At 46.8% G+C, this 13930-nt stretch overlaps 1 protein-coding gene across 2 annotated transcripts in view; it reads right to left on the bottom strand.

The window, feature by feature from the left end:
- LOC129702332 (protein ATP1B4-like) overlaps window positions 1-13930 on the bottom strand; it is a 45151-nt gene that overhangs the window by 6015 nt on the left and 25206 nt on the right. For both annotated transcript variants that reach the window (XM_055644077.1, XM_055644078.1), the window contains exons 6-7: window positions 10779-10975; window positions 7666-7722 (exon numbers count right to left, since the gene is read on the bottom strand). In XM_055644077.1, the coding sequence (XP_055500052.1) occupies window positions 7666-7722; window positions 10779-10975 (254 nt within the window). The remainder of the gene's footprint in view (window positions 1-7665; window positions 7723-10778; window positions 10976-13930) is intronic.

The raw sequence follows: 13930 nt of genomic DNA, 5'->3' as shown, positions 1-13930 counted from the left end.
GGACAGGTCTAGAGGGATATGGGCGAAGGTCCAAGATTTAATAGGAATCCTGAGGAGTAACTTTTTCACACAACGGGTGTTGGGTGTATTGAACGAGCTGCCAGAGGAGGTAGTTGTGGCAAGGACTATCACAACGTTTAAGAAGCAATTAGACAAGTCGCCACATGGAAAGGACAGGTCCTAGAGGGATATGGGCCGAACCAATCGAGGAACAGCTTCTTCCCGGCAGCTGTCACTCTACTCAACAACGTACCTCGGTGACTGCCAATCACCACTCCCCCCGGACACTTATTATTATTATTTATTCAAATCATTTGCTATGTCGCTCTTCCAGGGAGATGCTAAATGCATTTTGTTGTCTCTGTACTGTACACTGACAATGACAATTAAAATTGAATCTGAATCTGAATCTGTAGGTGGGACATGTTGGTTGGTGAAGGCAAGTTGGTTGTTTCCACGCTGTACAACCCCATGACTCTAAATTTGAGAGAATCCTTATGGACATGCTGAATCTTCTCAGAGGCCTAAAATGTAAACACAGTGAAGTGTTTTCTTGATCATTGCATCAGTGTGACTGGACCAGTCCATATTGGATGCCTTGGACCTTGTCGACCACATCTCTAACAGCTCAATTAATAAGGAAAAAGTGTGTTCACCCCTTGCTTCACTCGGGCACCAACCAACTCTTTCACCTTGCTATCGTTAAGGTGCAAAGTTGCCGATCTCTTTCCCCTACTCCGTTTCTTTTGTTGTTGATCTGGCCAACAGGAGTGGGATCAACAAACGTCAAGATTGAGCTGGCACTGTAACTTGGCCGCACACTCGTGGGTGAACAGTGAGTAGAGCAGGGGGCTGAGTACGCAACCTTGAGCGGCACTAGTGATGAGGATCAGGGTGGATGCAATGTTGAGACCAATTCTAACTGATGGGTCGGTTGCTTAAAGGGCCTGTCCCACTTACGCGACCTTTACAGGTGACTGCCGGCACCCGTGATAGGCCGCCGAAATTTTCAACATGTTGAAAATTCAGCGGTGACCGGAAAGACGCTACGACTCTTTGGAGACCTCTCTCCTATGGTCGTGAGAGGTCACCCGCGACATGTCGCCAGGGGTCGCCTGTATGGTTATGAGAGGTCTCCTATGGTCGTGTAGATGCATAGAGTCTTTTGCCCGGAGTAAGGATATCGAGAACCAAAGGGCACAGGTTTAAGCTGGAAGGCGGAAAGATTTAATAGGAACCTGAGGGGTAGCTTTTTCACACAGAGTGTTGGGTTTATTGAACGAGCTTCTAGGTCTCCTAGGGGCCTGTAAAGGTCGCGTACGTGGGGCAGGCCCTTTAGGAAGTCCAGAAGACAGGTACAGATGGATGCCCCAAGGCCAAGCTACAGGAGATTATAGAGATGACTTTATTTGTTTCTATGGTGTTGAAGGCTGAGCTGTAGTCAATGAACAACATCCTGACGTACTGTAGGTATTCTCATTATCAAGGTGATCCAGGCCTGAATTAGCGCAAGGACGATGGAGTTCTCTGGAGATCTATTTTTCCCCGGGCAAATTGCAAGCAGGTTATTCTGTCCAGAAGACTGATGATGGCCCAGATCTGTAACGTGAAGGTCCAGCACACTTCAATAGGGTCGTTGTTAGAGGTACTGATCATTGAGACAGGACACATTACTGATCTTGGGGACTATAATGATGGGAGGGTTTCTTGACGCATTTGAGGACAAAAGATTGTTGAAGTGAGAGGTTGAAGATGTCAGTGTAGACTGTGGCCAGTTGCGTGATGTATCCACGGCAGCTCCAGCTACTTTCCAAGCATTTGCCTCGGGAACGCAGTCTTCTGCCACCGAGATGTACAGGTGGGAGCCAGCAGAGAATGGGGATGCATTTGGTGGTACTTTGTGTGCCTGTTTAAAAGGGGCATAAAAGACATTGAGGTCGTCCAGTCGAGCTGCATTGTTGCCACAGATCGCCCTCAAGTTGGTTTGTAGCCTGTGATTATATTCAGACCCTGCCACAGTTGCGGAGCATCTGCATTGCTGAAATGGGCCTCTGTGACTGGTACTGGAATTCACTCTTAGCCTGATGGATATCATACTCGGCCACCTTGAACAGTATCCTCCTTGTTCATCCTCCTTGAAAGCTTCCGAGCTGAACTTTAGCAGAGAGTGAGTCTTCCCATTCATCCAAGATTTCTGGTTAGGGTAGACTCTAATTGTCATTGTCAGAACACGCTACTCAACTCATTTCTTGATGAAGCCAGTGACGTCTGACTTGTACTCATTCAGGCTGGGTGAAGTAATGTTGAACATGGTCCCGTCCACCAACTCAAAGCAAACCTGTAGTAAACCCTCAACCTCCACAGATCCATCCTGCATTACGCTTTACCATTGGCGCCTTGCGTTTCAGTCTCAGTCTATAAGCCATCAGGAACAGGACCAACAGATGATTAGACTGGCCAACATGAGGGCGAGCAGGTGGATGGCGGACAGGCAGCATCTCTGGAGAGAAGGCATGGTTGGGTTCACCACTCCATGCATCCTTTGCATTCCAGTGCATTGGAAATGCCATACCAAGCCATGACCCAACCAGTCGGGATAGTTTTTGGAGTATTTCTGTGGAAGTTTGTTGAAGTCTTCCATGGCGTGCTGGATCATTTTAGACTTCTAAGAAAGTAAAGCTACTGGCGTGCCTTTGTCATGATTATATACTTGTAGTGGGCCCAGGACAGTTATCTAAGATGCCAGAATTTCAGGCTGCTAACTCTCTCTACTGATGATCCGCCAATGTAAATTGGCACGTGGTCTCCCGACTTCCCCTTTAAGAAGTCAGCAATCAGTTCCTTGGTTTTGTTGAGGAATCGGAAGCAGAAGTAGGCCAGTCACTCACTTGAGCCTGTTCCACCAGTTAATAACATCATAGCAGATCAGGTCAAGTCTTATGTGCAAGTAAGTGAGTTACAGGTATAATGGGAATCTTGCTTGTATAAACATCATGGGCACCACACAACTTGTATCTCTCTCCTCTAAATTGACTAAATTGAATGATTTTAGGCTGGCACAGCGGTAGAGTTACTGCCTTACACAGCCAGAGACCCGGGTTTAATTCTGACTACGGGTGCTGTTTGTATGGAGTTTGCACGCTCTACCTGTGACTGCGTGGGATTTCTCCAGGTCCTCCAGTTTCCTCCCACGCTACAAAGACATACGCGTTTGTAGGTTAGATGATTTTGGTAAATTGTAAATTGCCCCTAATGTGTAGGTTAGTGCAGTGTACAAGGATCGCTGGTTGGCATGGACTCGGTGGGCCGAAGGGCCTGTTTCCCTGCTGTATCTCTAAAATCTAAAGCAAAGTCTAAAGACTCATCACCACCCGCGGTTCAACCAACAACAATGATGTTGTCTGTGAATTTGTAGATGGCATTGGATCAGTGCTTAGCCACACAGTCATAGGTGTAGGGAGTAGAACAGGGAGTTAAGCTGTGGTGCACCCATGTTGATGGTGAGATGTTGTTTCTGATCGGCACTGATTGAGGTCTGCCGATGAGGAAGTCAAGGATCTGGTCGCAAGGGGAGGTGCAGAAGCCCAGGTCTTGGAGTTTGGTGAGGAGTCTGGAGGGGATAATTGTGTTAAACCCTGAGCTGTAGTGGATGGACAGAGCCTGACGTATGTGCTCCTGTTGACGGAGAGCAGAGTGTAGAGGCAGTGAGACCGCATCTGCTCCTGACCCGTTGTGGCTATGGGCAAGCTGAGGCAGACACAGGTCACTTGTGAGGCAGGAGTTGATTCATGCTGTCACCAACCTAGCAAAGCCCTCCGTTAGGTAGACAAAAATGCTGGAGAAACTCCGCGGGTGAAGGAAATAGGCAACGTTTCGGGCCGAAACCCTTCAGAAGTTCTTCTCCTCCCCCCCCCCCCCGAAGAAATCCTTCGCTACATAGATGCTGCCTCACCCGCTGAGTTGCTCCAGCATTTTTGTCTACCTTCGATTTTCCAGCATCTGCTGTTCCTTCTTAAACAAAGCCCTTCGTTAGTCTGGATGTAAGTGTTACCGGATGGTAGTCATTGAGACAGGTCACCAAGCTCTTCTTAGGCACCAGTACGATGGATGCCATTTTGAAGCAGGTGGGAACCTCAGACCGGAAAAGTGAGAGGCTTAGTTTAGTTTAGAGCCACAGTGCAGTAACAGACCCAGCGGCTCACCGTGTCCATGTCAGCCAGCGATCTCCGCACACTTGCACTACCCTTCAAAACAAGGAAAATGTTACTTTTTTTTACCAAAGCCAATTAACCTTCAAGCCTGTACGTCTTTGGAATGTGGGAGGAAACCGGAGCCCCTGGAGAAAATCCATGTCATCACAGGAAGGATTTACAAACTCTGTACAGACAGCACCTGTAGTTAGGATTGAACCCTGGTCTGTGGCATTGTAAGGCAGCAACTCTACCACTGCTCCACTGCGCCGCCCTGTTGGTTGAAGATGCTCTTGAATGCTCCAGCCAGATGGTCCACACAGGCCTTGAGTGTTTGACCCTGATGTGCTCTAACAATGTGCTTTAATCAAATATCATACTTTGCTACACATGGCACACATGCTTTCTCAAGTTTTTTACTCATTGAAATGAGTTGTGAGACCATGGATTGAATGTGTGTCCAAACTCATCTCTCACAGAAGTGACGTAGATGAAGTTTTCATCCCTTGGCCTTTGTTGCATTCAAATTACTCCCAGCTACTTGGGGAGAGTTTGCTAATCTACTGCATTACCTAAACCCTCAGGACAAAAGAAAGAAATAGTCTTGTGTCGGAAGAAACTGCAGGGGCTGGTTTAAGGGCCTGTCCCACTGTACGAGGTAATTCAAGAGTTCTCCCGAGTTTCCCCTGATTCGAACTCGGAGAATTACGGTAATAGCTGTCCGTAGGTACTCGGGGCTCTCGTGGACATTTTTCACAGTGTTGAAAAAACTTCACGAGTTACCGCGTTTCCCGAGTACCTGCCGTTAGCGTTACGAGCCTCTAAGAGACATCCACGAGCTCCGACATAGCCGCTACGTACATTCCACGTACTTACCACGAGTTTGATTTTTTTTAAACTCGGGAAAGCTCTTGGGTAAAGTCGTACAGTGGGATAGGCTCTTTACACCTAAAAAACAGACACAAAATGCAGGAGTAACTCAGTGATCAGTCAGCATCTCTGGCGGAAAGGAATAGGTGATGTTTCAGGTCGGAGACCCGTTTTAGACTAAAAGGTGAAATCAAAGCTGGCAACAGATTACCCCAGGAAGGCTGGAGTCCATCAGGGCCCATTGTTGGCTGGGAAAGGTGCCAATGGGGGGGATATAAGGATGGAAACAGTGGAATTAGTCGGATAACTAGGGTGGGGAAGAGGGGGGAGGGAATGCAGGAGTTACTTGAAATTAGAGAGATCAGTGTTCATACCGCTGGGTTTATGGGCTGCCCAAGTGAAATATGAATAAATATGAAAGTGAAAAAGAAATAGTCCTGTTCAACCAAAGCAACAATAAAAGGGAGACAGCACAATATTCAACATTTATGAATGTTTCAGCGCACTAGAAGCCACCTGCAGGCTAGTGGGCCATATCTCAGTGTTGAACGCTGCTTGGACTTTTCCCAGGTTGAAGCTTTAAAAATAGAAATATCCTGTATTTTGGGCTTTAAAGGGCCTGTCCCACTTTCACGACCTAATTCATGACCTCTGCTGAGTTTTCCCTCGACTCATCCTCGCAGCATGGTCGTCACGAGGTCGTAGGTAGGTCGTGATGCTAGTCGTAGGTACTCGTGGCATCAAGTAGGTCGGGGCGTTTTTTCAACATGATGAAAAACGTCCACGAGTAAAAAAGGTCGTGAATTTAGTTGTGAAAGTGGGACAGGCCCTTTACTAACTACTAGCAGGTGAGTCCGAGAGCCCTTTTGCCAGGCATGATTTAAAAATCTGATCGTCATTCTTTAAGTAAAAACAATATAAATATAAGTGAGAATTCTAATGGTATGGTTCACCTCTGAACGGTTAACCATTTTCTCTTTTTAAGAAAGTCAAGAAAGTGTTCACTTGAAACATCTCCTTAAGAAAGGGATTTATGTTTGGGCGGCAAATGAGCTATCGACAGCTAGTTTGATTTCCTGAGCTGATTATTTTAAGTGTGATCACATATCAGGTTATTTGTGAATGGGTAGTGTTATAATCATTCCATGGACTATTCTGATCAGAGAGAAATAACTCCAGCAAGCTCTGTACAAGTTACTGGTATTGATAACATAACATTGATTACATGTGCTTTAATTCACTATGGTAACACACCTAAGATGAATCAACTTCTATAAGATGTCCCTTGTATTAGTTAAGCCAGTGGTTAGAGAGATGTCTGTTGAATAAGTTCTGAGCAAGGAGGTAATATATTCTCATTGCTTTGCTAACAAAGGTCCCTTCTTATTCTCAATGCTACTCCAGCTCGAGGTGAAGATATTTCCGTGTGACCAGTCTTTCAGGCTCATATCATTTCCTCACGAATTCCTACATTCCCGACTTTTGCTTTCGGATAGCACTGTTTAAACTTCCTATTTATTGAAAAGGGCGGCACAGTTGCGCAGTGGGTAGAGCTGCAGCCTCACAGCGCCAGAGACCCCAGTTCGATCCTGACCTCGGATGCTGTCTGTGTGGAGTTTGCACGTTCTCCCTGTGACCGCGTGGCTTTCCTCCGGGTGCTCCGGTATCTTTCCACATCCCAAAGACAGAGGCAAGGGCCTCTGTAAATTGCCCCCAAGTGTGTAGGGAGCGGATGAGAAAGTGGCATAAGATAGAACTGATGTGAACGGGTGATTGATGGTCAGTGTCAACTTGATGGGCCGAAGGGCCTCTTTCCATGCTTTATCTCATGCGCATGGCGCATGGTGACGTAGGCAGTGGTGCGTGGTCACGCGCGGCGCCCCACGGTTTTGGGATTCACAAAATCTTCGCGCGCCACCTGCGTGCCGCGCAAATGACGCCCAAGTGGAACAGGCCCTTCAAGTAAATTAATGGAAATACAATTCTGAGGAAACTCTGAAAGGCTTGACAAATAATCTTGGCAGATAGAACCTTTTTTCCCCAGGATGTAAAAATCAAATACTAGAGGGCACATCTTTATGTGAGCGGGGCAAAGTTTAAAGATGATGGTGTGGACCAAGTTTTTTACAGAAAGAGTGATAGGTGCCTGAAACACTCTTCTGGAGGTTTTGGTTGAGGCACATATGATAGTAGCATTTAAGAGACTTTTGGATAGGAGCATGGATATGTAGGGAATGGAGAGATATGGATTATGTGCAGGCCAACAAGAGATGGCCTTTGTTATCACGTTTGGCACAGACATTGTGGGCCAAAGGGCTTGTTCTTGTTCTGTACTGCTCTGTGGTCTATCTTCCATGTTCTAACCTTTGACCTGAAACATGAAGTCTATTTCTTTACCCATTAGATGCTGCCTGACCTGCTGGCAACCGACAGCATGTTCAATTTTGGTGTCAGATTTACGGCTTCTGCGTTTTATTTTTATTTTCACGCACTCTGATTAACCTTCACTGGGTCACTGGCACGGTTGCGATGGGCTGAATGGCCGCCTCCTGGTTCTGGGACTCAATGTAAGATTTAGTCTGGGCGTTGACCAGAGATCACTCACCAGGATTTCACAGGTCACGTACGGAGTCGTTCCCAGGCCCGGCAAATAACCAATGATCTGAGAAACAGAAGCAAATATCAATGGAATTATTAACCATGTTCTTCAATAATCACTGACACTCCCTGACCTATGCCAAAGTCACGTTCCGTAAACCCTTACGCAAGTCAGATTTTACAGCTCATAGTGAACCGTCTGTGTGTCAGGATAACATTCTGTCACCACAAGGGTTTTTGGGAAACGCTTACGATATGAAAGGCTCCATATGTTCCTCCTTCTCTCTTCATTTAATCAATAGGGTTTGTATTGCAGACCTAAAGGGCCTGTCCTACTGTACGAGCTAATTCAAGAGTTCTCCCGGGTTTCCCCTGATTCGAACTCGGAGAATTACGGTAACGGCCGCTCGTAGGTACTCGGGGCTCTCGTGGACATTTTTTAACATGTTGAAAAATCTTCTTCACGAGCTTAACGCGTTTCCCGAGTACCTGCCGTTAGCGTTATGAGCCGCTAAGAGACGTCCCGAGCTCCGACGTACCCGCTACATACATTCTACGTGCCTCCCACGAGTTTGATTTTTTTTTTAAACTGGGGAGAGCTCTTGAATTAGCTCGTACAGTGGAACAGGCCCTAAGCCATTACTTTCCCTGACTTCCTTAGCAGATGCCAAGAAATCACAACATCCACTAATGTACTCGGATTTATCGACACGTAGAGATAAACAGCAACAAGGCGAAAAGCCAGCCAAGAAATGACAGACTACGTGAGACAGACTAATGCATTTGCATTATGTAGCGCCTTTAAATCCCAAGCAGCTTTGTGGAGAACAAAACTGTCAAGGCAAAGAAAGAGGGATAAGGAGGAGTGATGGAGGGAATATACTGGGAGGATAGCAGAATGCAAGGCTGGTTGGTTGAAGACAGTGCTAGCAATGAGGATGGGGATGTCAACACACAAATGAAAGGACTGGGGGTGGTTACAGAGATAGTGAATGTTCATGAGTGAATACAACTCGTTAAGAGAGGGATGATGATGATGATGAAGCAGGGCTCATTTCAGGATTAGGTTCAGATATGGGGTCTTTGGGTCAGCTGGTCCATGAAGGATGGACATCCAGCCGGAAAATGTACAAATGTGATGAAGTTGGAAAAGGCATGCACTAAGATCTCAGTGGGAAATTGGCTATGATTGGGGCAGAGGGCGTTGTTACGTTGATGAAATTAAACAACGTTACTTTGTTGCCTCTGGCCCAGTCATGGCTGATTTGCTACTGAGATCTTTGTGCAGATGTGGGCGGGAGAGGAGAGGGTTGTCGGTTGGTGGGCTGAGCCGGGGTCGAGGGTGATGGAGGACGCCCTGAAGCAGCCTGTGTTTACCCGGGTGTACCTGGATTGTGAGGGCTCCTGTACATCCAGCATGTGGACAGGACGTTGGACTTTTTCTTTTGTAAAGGGGCCACATGATTGGGGAAACGATGAGAGTTGCTGCCTTACAGCGCCAATGACCTGGGTTCAAGCCTGGCTACGGGTGCTGTCTGTACAGATACTTGTACGTTCTCCCCGTGACTTGCGTGGATTTTCTCCAACAACTTTGGTTTCCAAACACTCCAAAGACGTACAGGTTTGTAGGTTAATTGGTTTGGTATTAATGCAAAATTGTCCCTAGTGTGGGATAGTGTTGATGTGTGGGGATCGCTTTTCGATGCGGACTCGGTGGGCCGAAGGGCTTGTTTCCATGCTGTATCTCTAAACTAAACTCAATTAAATGGTGCCGAAATATAGTGATGGGCGCAAGAATTTCACCGTACGTGACATGTATACGTGACAATAAAGAAGCATTGTACCATTGAACGTTGTGCTGGTGAATTAACTGAGTCAGATGCACTGTTTAAGGTGAAACAAAATGCCAGAGATCCCTCTCCGGAGTGCTTATAGACATTCTTAGCTCCACTAACATTAACATTAACATTGTCAGTAAGTCCCAGAGTATGCAGCATTTATGACTGTGTCTTAAATGCACAGGAGGCAGGACAGTGATCACTTTTAGTCATCTCTTGCTCTCAATGTCCTGCACAGAATAAGCTGCAGAAATAAGACTCAGTCACGTAACATGACTTCTCTGATATCCTGGAAAATAAAAATGTGTGAAACTACATCTGGTCCTTACATCCGCAACTGGAGCAGCCAACAACATTGGTTCCAGAGTCATGTATATAAGATTGCCTTCCTCAAAGGCACATTGTTAAACCTAGGAGGAGAACTCGTACTTGGTTGCTGACAGGAAACACATGCAAGAAGATCGCCGCCAGTTGTCATCCTCTCCACTGAAAATGGACAAATGTATCCTGTGTAATGTCTGATACAATGAATGCAAACACATCAGTCACACAAAGCAGTGGCTCAGATACATTTCTTCTATAGGATCAAGCTTAGATTAAAGTGCGCCATTTTGGACATTTGGCGTAAAATAAAACAGGTGGGCCCAGCGGGGGTTTTGTAACTTTGTCGCCGCGCTATACGTGGCAACCATTTGCATACGTTGCATATGGTATGCAAAATAAAAGAATTTCACTAAAGATGCACACAAAATGCTGGATTAACTCAGCGGGACAGGCTGCATCTCCGGCAAGAAGGAATGGGTGACGTTTCTGGTCGAGACCCTTCTTCAGACTGGGAGTCAGGGGAGAGGGGAACTAGAGGTACGTAAAGGTACAAAGTCCATGCAAGGTGTGAAAAGGACAGATCAAAGCTGGCGACGATCAAGGATGGTTCATTGTCGGTTGTGGGGGAAGGGAAGAATGAGGCACACAAACAGTAAAAGTAATCAGGACGACAGTGAAAGTAGCGGGAGAACTAGGGTGGGGGAGGAGTGGAGAGAGAGGGAAAGCAAGTGTTACTTGAAGTTAGAGAAATCAATACTCAAAGCGCTGGGTTGTAAGCTGCCCAAGCAAAATATCAGGTGCTGTTCTCGAGGTACCTGTGACAATAAATTATCATTGAATGTGTCGACAGAGTATCCTATCACCCACAGCCCATTTTGTGTTACTGTTATGATATTTTGTTACCAGTTGATAAGAAAGAAATGATGGCTCCCTGCATCTTTCAACAACACTAACATACTTTGTTCATCTTCAGAAGAATGCAGGGCTTTCCTATAGAATATCCAAAAGTTGGATCTTCAATTCCAGAGCAGTTTTTCAGCGTAGCCCGATTAAACTGACAAGCCAGTCTTTCTTCACTTTCGTCACCATCTTGCATGAAGTATTCCCCGGGGGAACATGGAATGTTCTTCATAGCCTGGATACTATCGTTATAAGCTGCAAAGAGAGAAAATTAAAGCATAAAAACTGCAAGCACACAGATTAATTTCACTGGTCCATCAAACTGTAACATGTAATTACAAAAAACGATGAAGGAAGTGATTACAAAAATGTGTAGAGTTGATTATAACCCAAGAGGCGATTATAATTGAGTGCCACAACCAAAGATTATAGAGCAGAGCAAGATAGACCACTCCTCCGAAATCCAATGGGCTGACGTGTAGTACGTAACGGAACGTCACGGCCGCCATTTGTTTATGCCAAACGCGGGGACAGTTATATAATCTGCTCTTACATCAGGTCACAGGGAAAAGCAAAGATACTAGAGGCTCCTCTAGTATCTTTGGGGGAAGAGGACGTTTCCTGAGTTGATCCAGGACTGATTCTCGGTCCCCCCGATACCAAATGAAGGCGGCCGGCACCAGGCTCTCTGCCCGGCAGGAAGCCTCAAGCATCTGCCCGCGGTCGGCGCTCCCGAGGCAGCGGACAATGCTCCTCTAGTATCTTTGGTGTAATCTGTTCCAAAGATTGATCTGCTCTATCATCTTTGGTGTAATCAATGTTGTAGGGAACAGTGTTTTAAATAGTGTTTAAGAAGGAACTGCAGATGCTGGAAAATCGAAGGTACACAAAAAAGCTGGAGAAACTCAGCGAGTGCAGCGGCATCTATGGAGCGAAGGAAAAAGGATCACTTCACATATTTAGTTATTATTATTGTAAATTGCTGCTCAATAAAATGGCATCATGTCATACCCATGTCATACTACTCTTTTTTCGCAGAGTGGCGCATCTTGCTCTGCTCTGATAATCTTTGGCCACAACTGCTTTGAAGAAGTCTCTGAATGCTGATATAACTGGGGATATTGAAAATCAAAATCTGACAATGAATCTTCAATGCAAATCATCTATTTCTCTTCCCATGGGTGCTGCCTGACCTACTGAACATTTCCAGCATTTTATGCTTTTATTGAATTGGGAAATGCTTGGTTAAATAAAATGAAATGTTCAAAGGAATGATGGAAAGGCAGAAGCTTTCATTGTATGAAACACCATACATGAAGTTGGCCCATTTCTATGCTCTGATATTCCATGAATTTAAAGTATTTTAATAATTGTTTTCCATTTCACATTAAGCATAGAGAGCAAATGTGTAAATAGATCGAGAAACAATGTGATATTTTCTATCTATCTTCCATCGATACTATTACTAAAACTCTCATCTTGACCACTTCCGGTCTGCGTTGTTTTTAAATGTGTGCAAAAACGCTACCCTATATCGCTAGGATTTTTTCGCCACCTTACTCACCATTCTCCTCTGCTCCAAGCACACCAAGTTTTGTTCCGATTGGTGGAGATTACAAAAGTTATGAAGGTTTAAAAAATCATGAGATCAGCAGATTGGACTTCTTGCCTGTCGGTCACCATGAAGGTAACGCCCCTTCCGGCACCCACTGGAGCATAAAGCCCCGGAGGCGGGACTGAGTCCATGAGCACATCCAGAAGCCGCCCAGAATAGAGCTGAAGCAGCGGAGTGTGAGCTGTGTTCGCGGGTGGGGGCTGTGAGCACGATAGGCGCTGGGGACGGGAGCAGCTGAGTGAGTCCGAAGCTGGGTCCTGGAGCCAGGAGTGCGGTTGGAGTCAGGACTGGGAACTGGTGAGCCCACACACCTCCCTCCCACACCCTCCCTCCCCCTACACTCCCCTCCCCTACACACCCCTCCCCCCCCCCTACACCCCCCCTCCCCTACACCCCCCTCCCCCACACCCTCCTTATACACCCCTCCCCCACACCCTCCTTTCCCCACAGACCCTTCCCCCACACCCCCTCCCCCTCCCCCACGCCCCACTCCCCTACAAACCCTCCCTCCCCCACACCCCCCACACCCCACACCCCACAACCCCCCTCACCCACACTCCACACACCCTCCCCCACACCCCCCACACACCCCACAACCCCCCTCACCCACACTCCACACACCCTCCCCCACACACCCCCCTCCCCACAACCCCATCCCCCACACCCCCCTCCCCCACACACCCACACCCCTCTCCCCCACACTCCCCTCTACCACCCCCTCCCGCATACACCCCTCCCCTACCCCCACAACCCCCCTATCCCCCACCACCCCACACACACCCCCCCCCCCCAAACAAACACACCCTCCCCCACATACACACCCCCTCCCCCACACACACACCCTCCCCCACATGCCTTCCTCCCTCACACACACACCCCCCTCCCCACATCCCCCCCCCCCCCACCAGCCCCCGACAGGCTCCGCCTGAAGCTGTCCCAGTTCCCCCGGCTACAGAATGCTCCCGCCATTGCGTTGGTGGAATATTGCATTGGGGGACCAGGCCTCCCGTGTGACTGGGACCCAACGGGTCCCACTTAGTCTAGTCGCTTACTAAATACAGGTTGGCTGTGACATCCTGGATTATTTCTAAAGGGCAGAATAATTTATTTTAAATTGGTACAGACAAAAAGATGAGCAAATAGTTTTGGTTACATGTACTACATTGTTATATATTGTATGCATTTATATCAGCGTCATTGTATTCACACATATAAACGTCACCTATTCCTTTGCTCCATAGATGTTGCCTCACTCGATGAGTTTCTCCAGCATTTTTCCAGTCTACCTTTGTACTACATCACTGTTCATTGAGGGAACGTATTTAACCTCCAAATGTTTTCTGAGAACATGTATGACTTGGGTAGGTGTTTTAGTATAGGGTAATGAGTCGTTAGCATCTGAGAGAGAAGCTCAAGGGAAAGACAAATATTGGGCAAGAAAGGGAAAACAATTTATACATGTTATTAAATGAACGGTGACACAAGGAACAGGAGATGTTGGTTTAGTAAAACAGAGTGAAAAAGTGCTGGAGTAATTCTACAGGTCAGGCAGCATCTCTGGAGAACATGGAAAGGCAACGTTTCATATTGGGACC

This window comes from Leucoraja erinacea, chromosome 12 (assembly GCF_028641065.1).
Source record: "Leucoraja erinacea ecotype New England chromosome 12, Leri_hhj_1, whole genome shotgun sequence".
Classification (NCBI taxonomy): domain Eukaryota; kingdom Metazoa; phylum Chordata; class Chondrichthyes; order Rajiformes; family Rajidae; genus Leucoraja; species Leucoraja erinaceus.
Note: the sequence above shows the minus strand (reverse complement) of the source record. Positions and strands in the feature narration are given on the sequence as shown.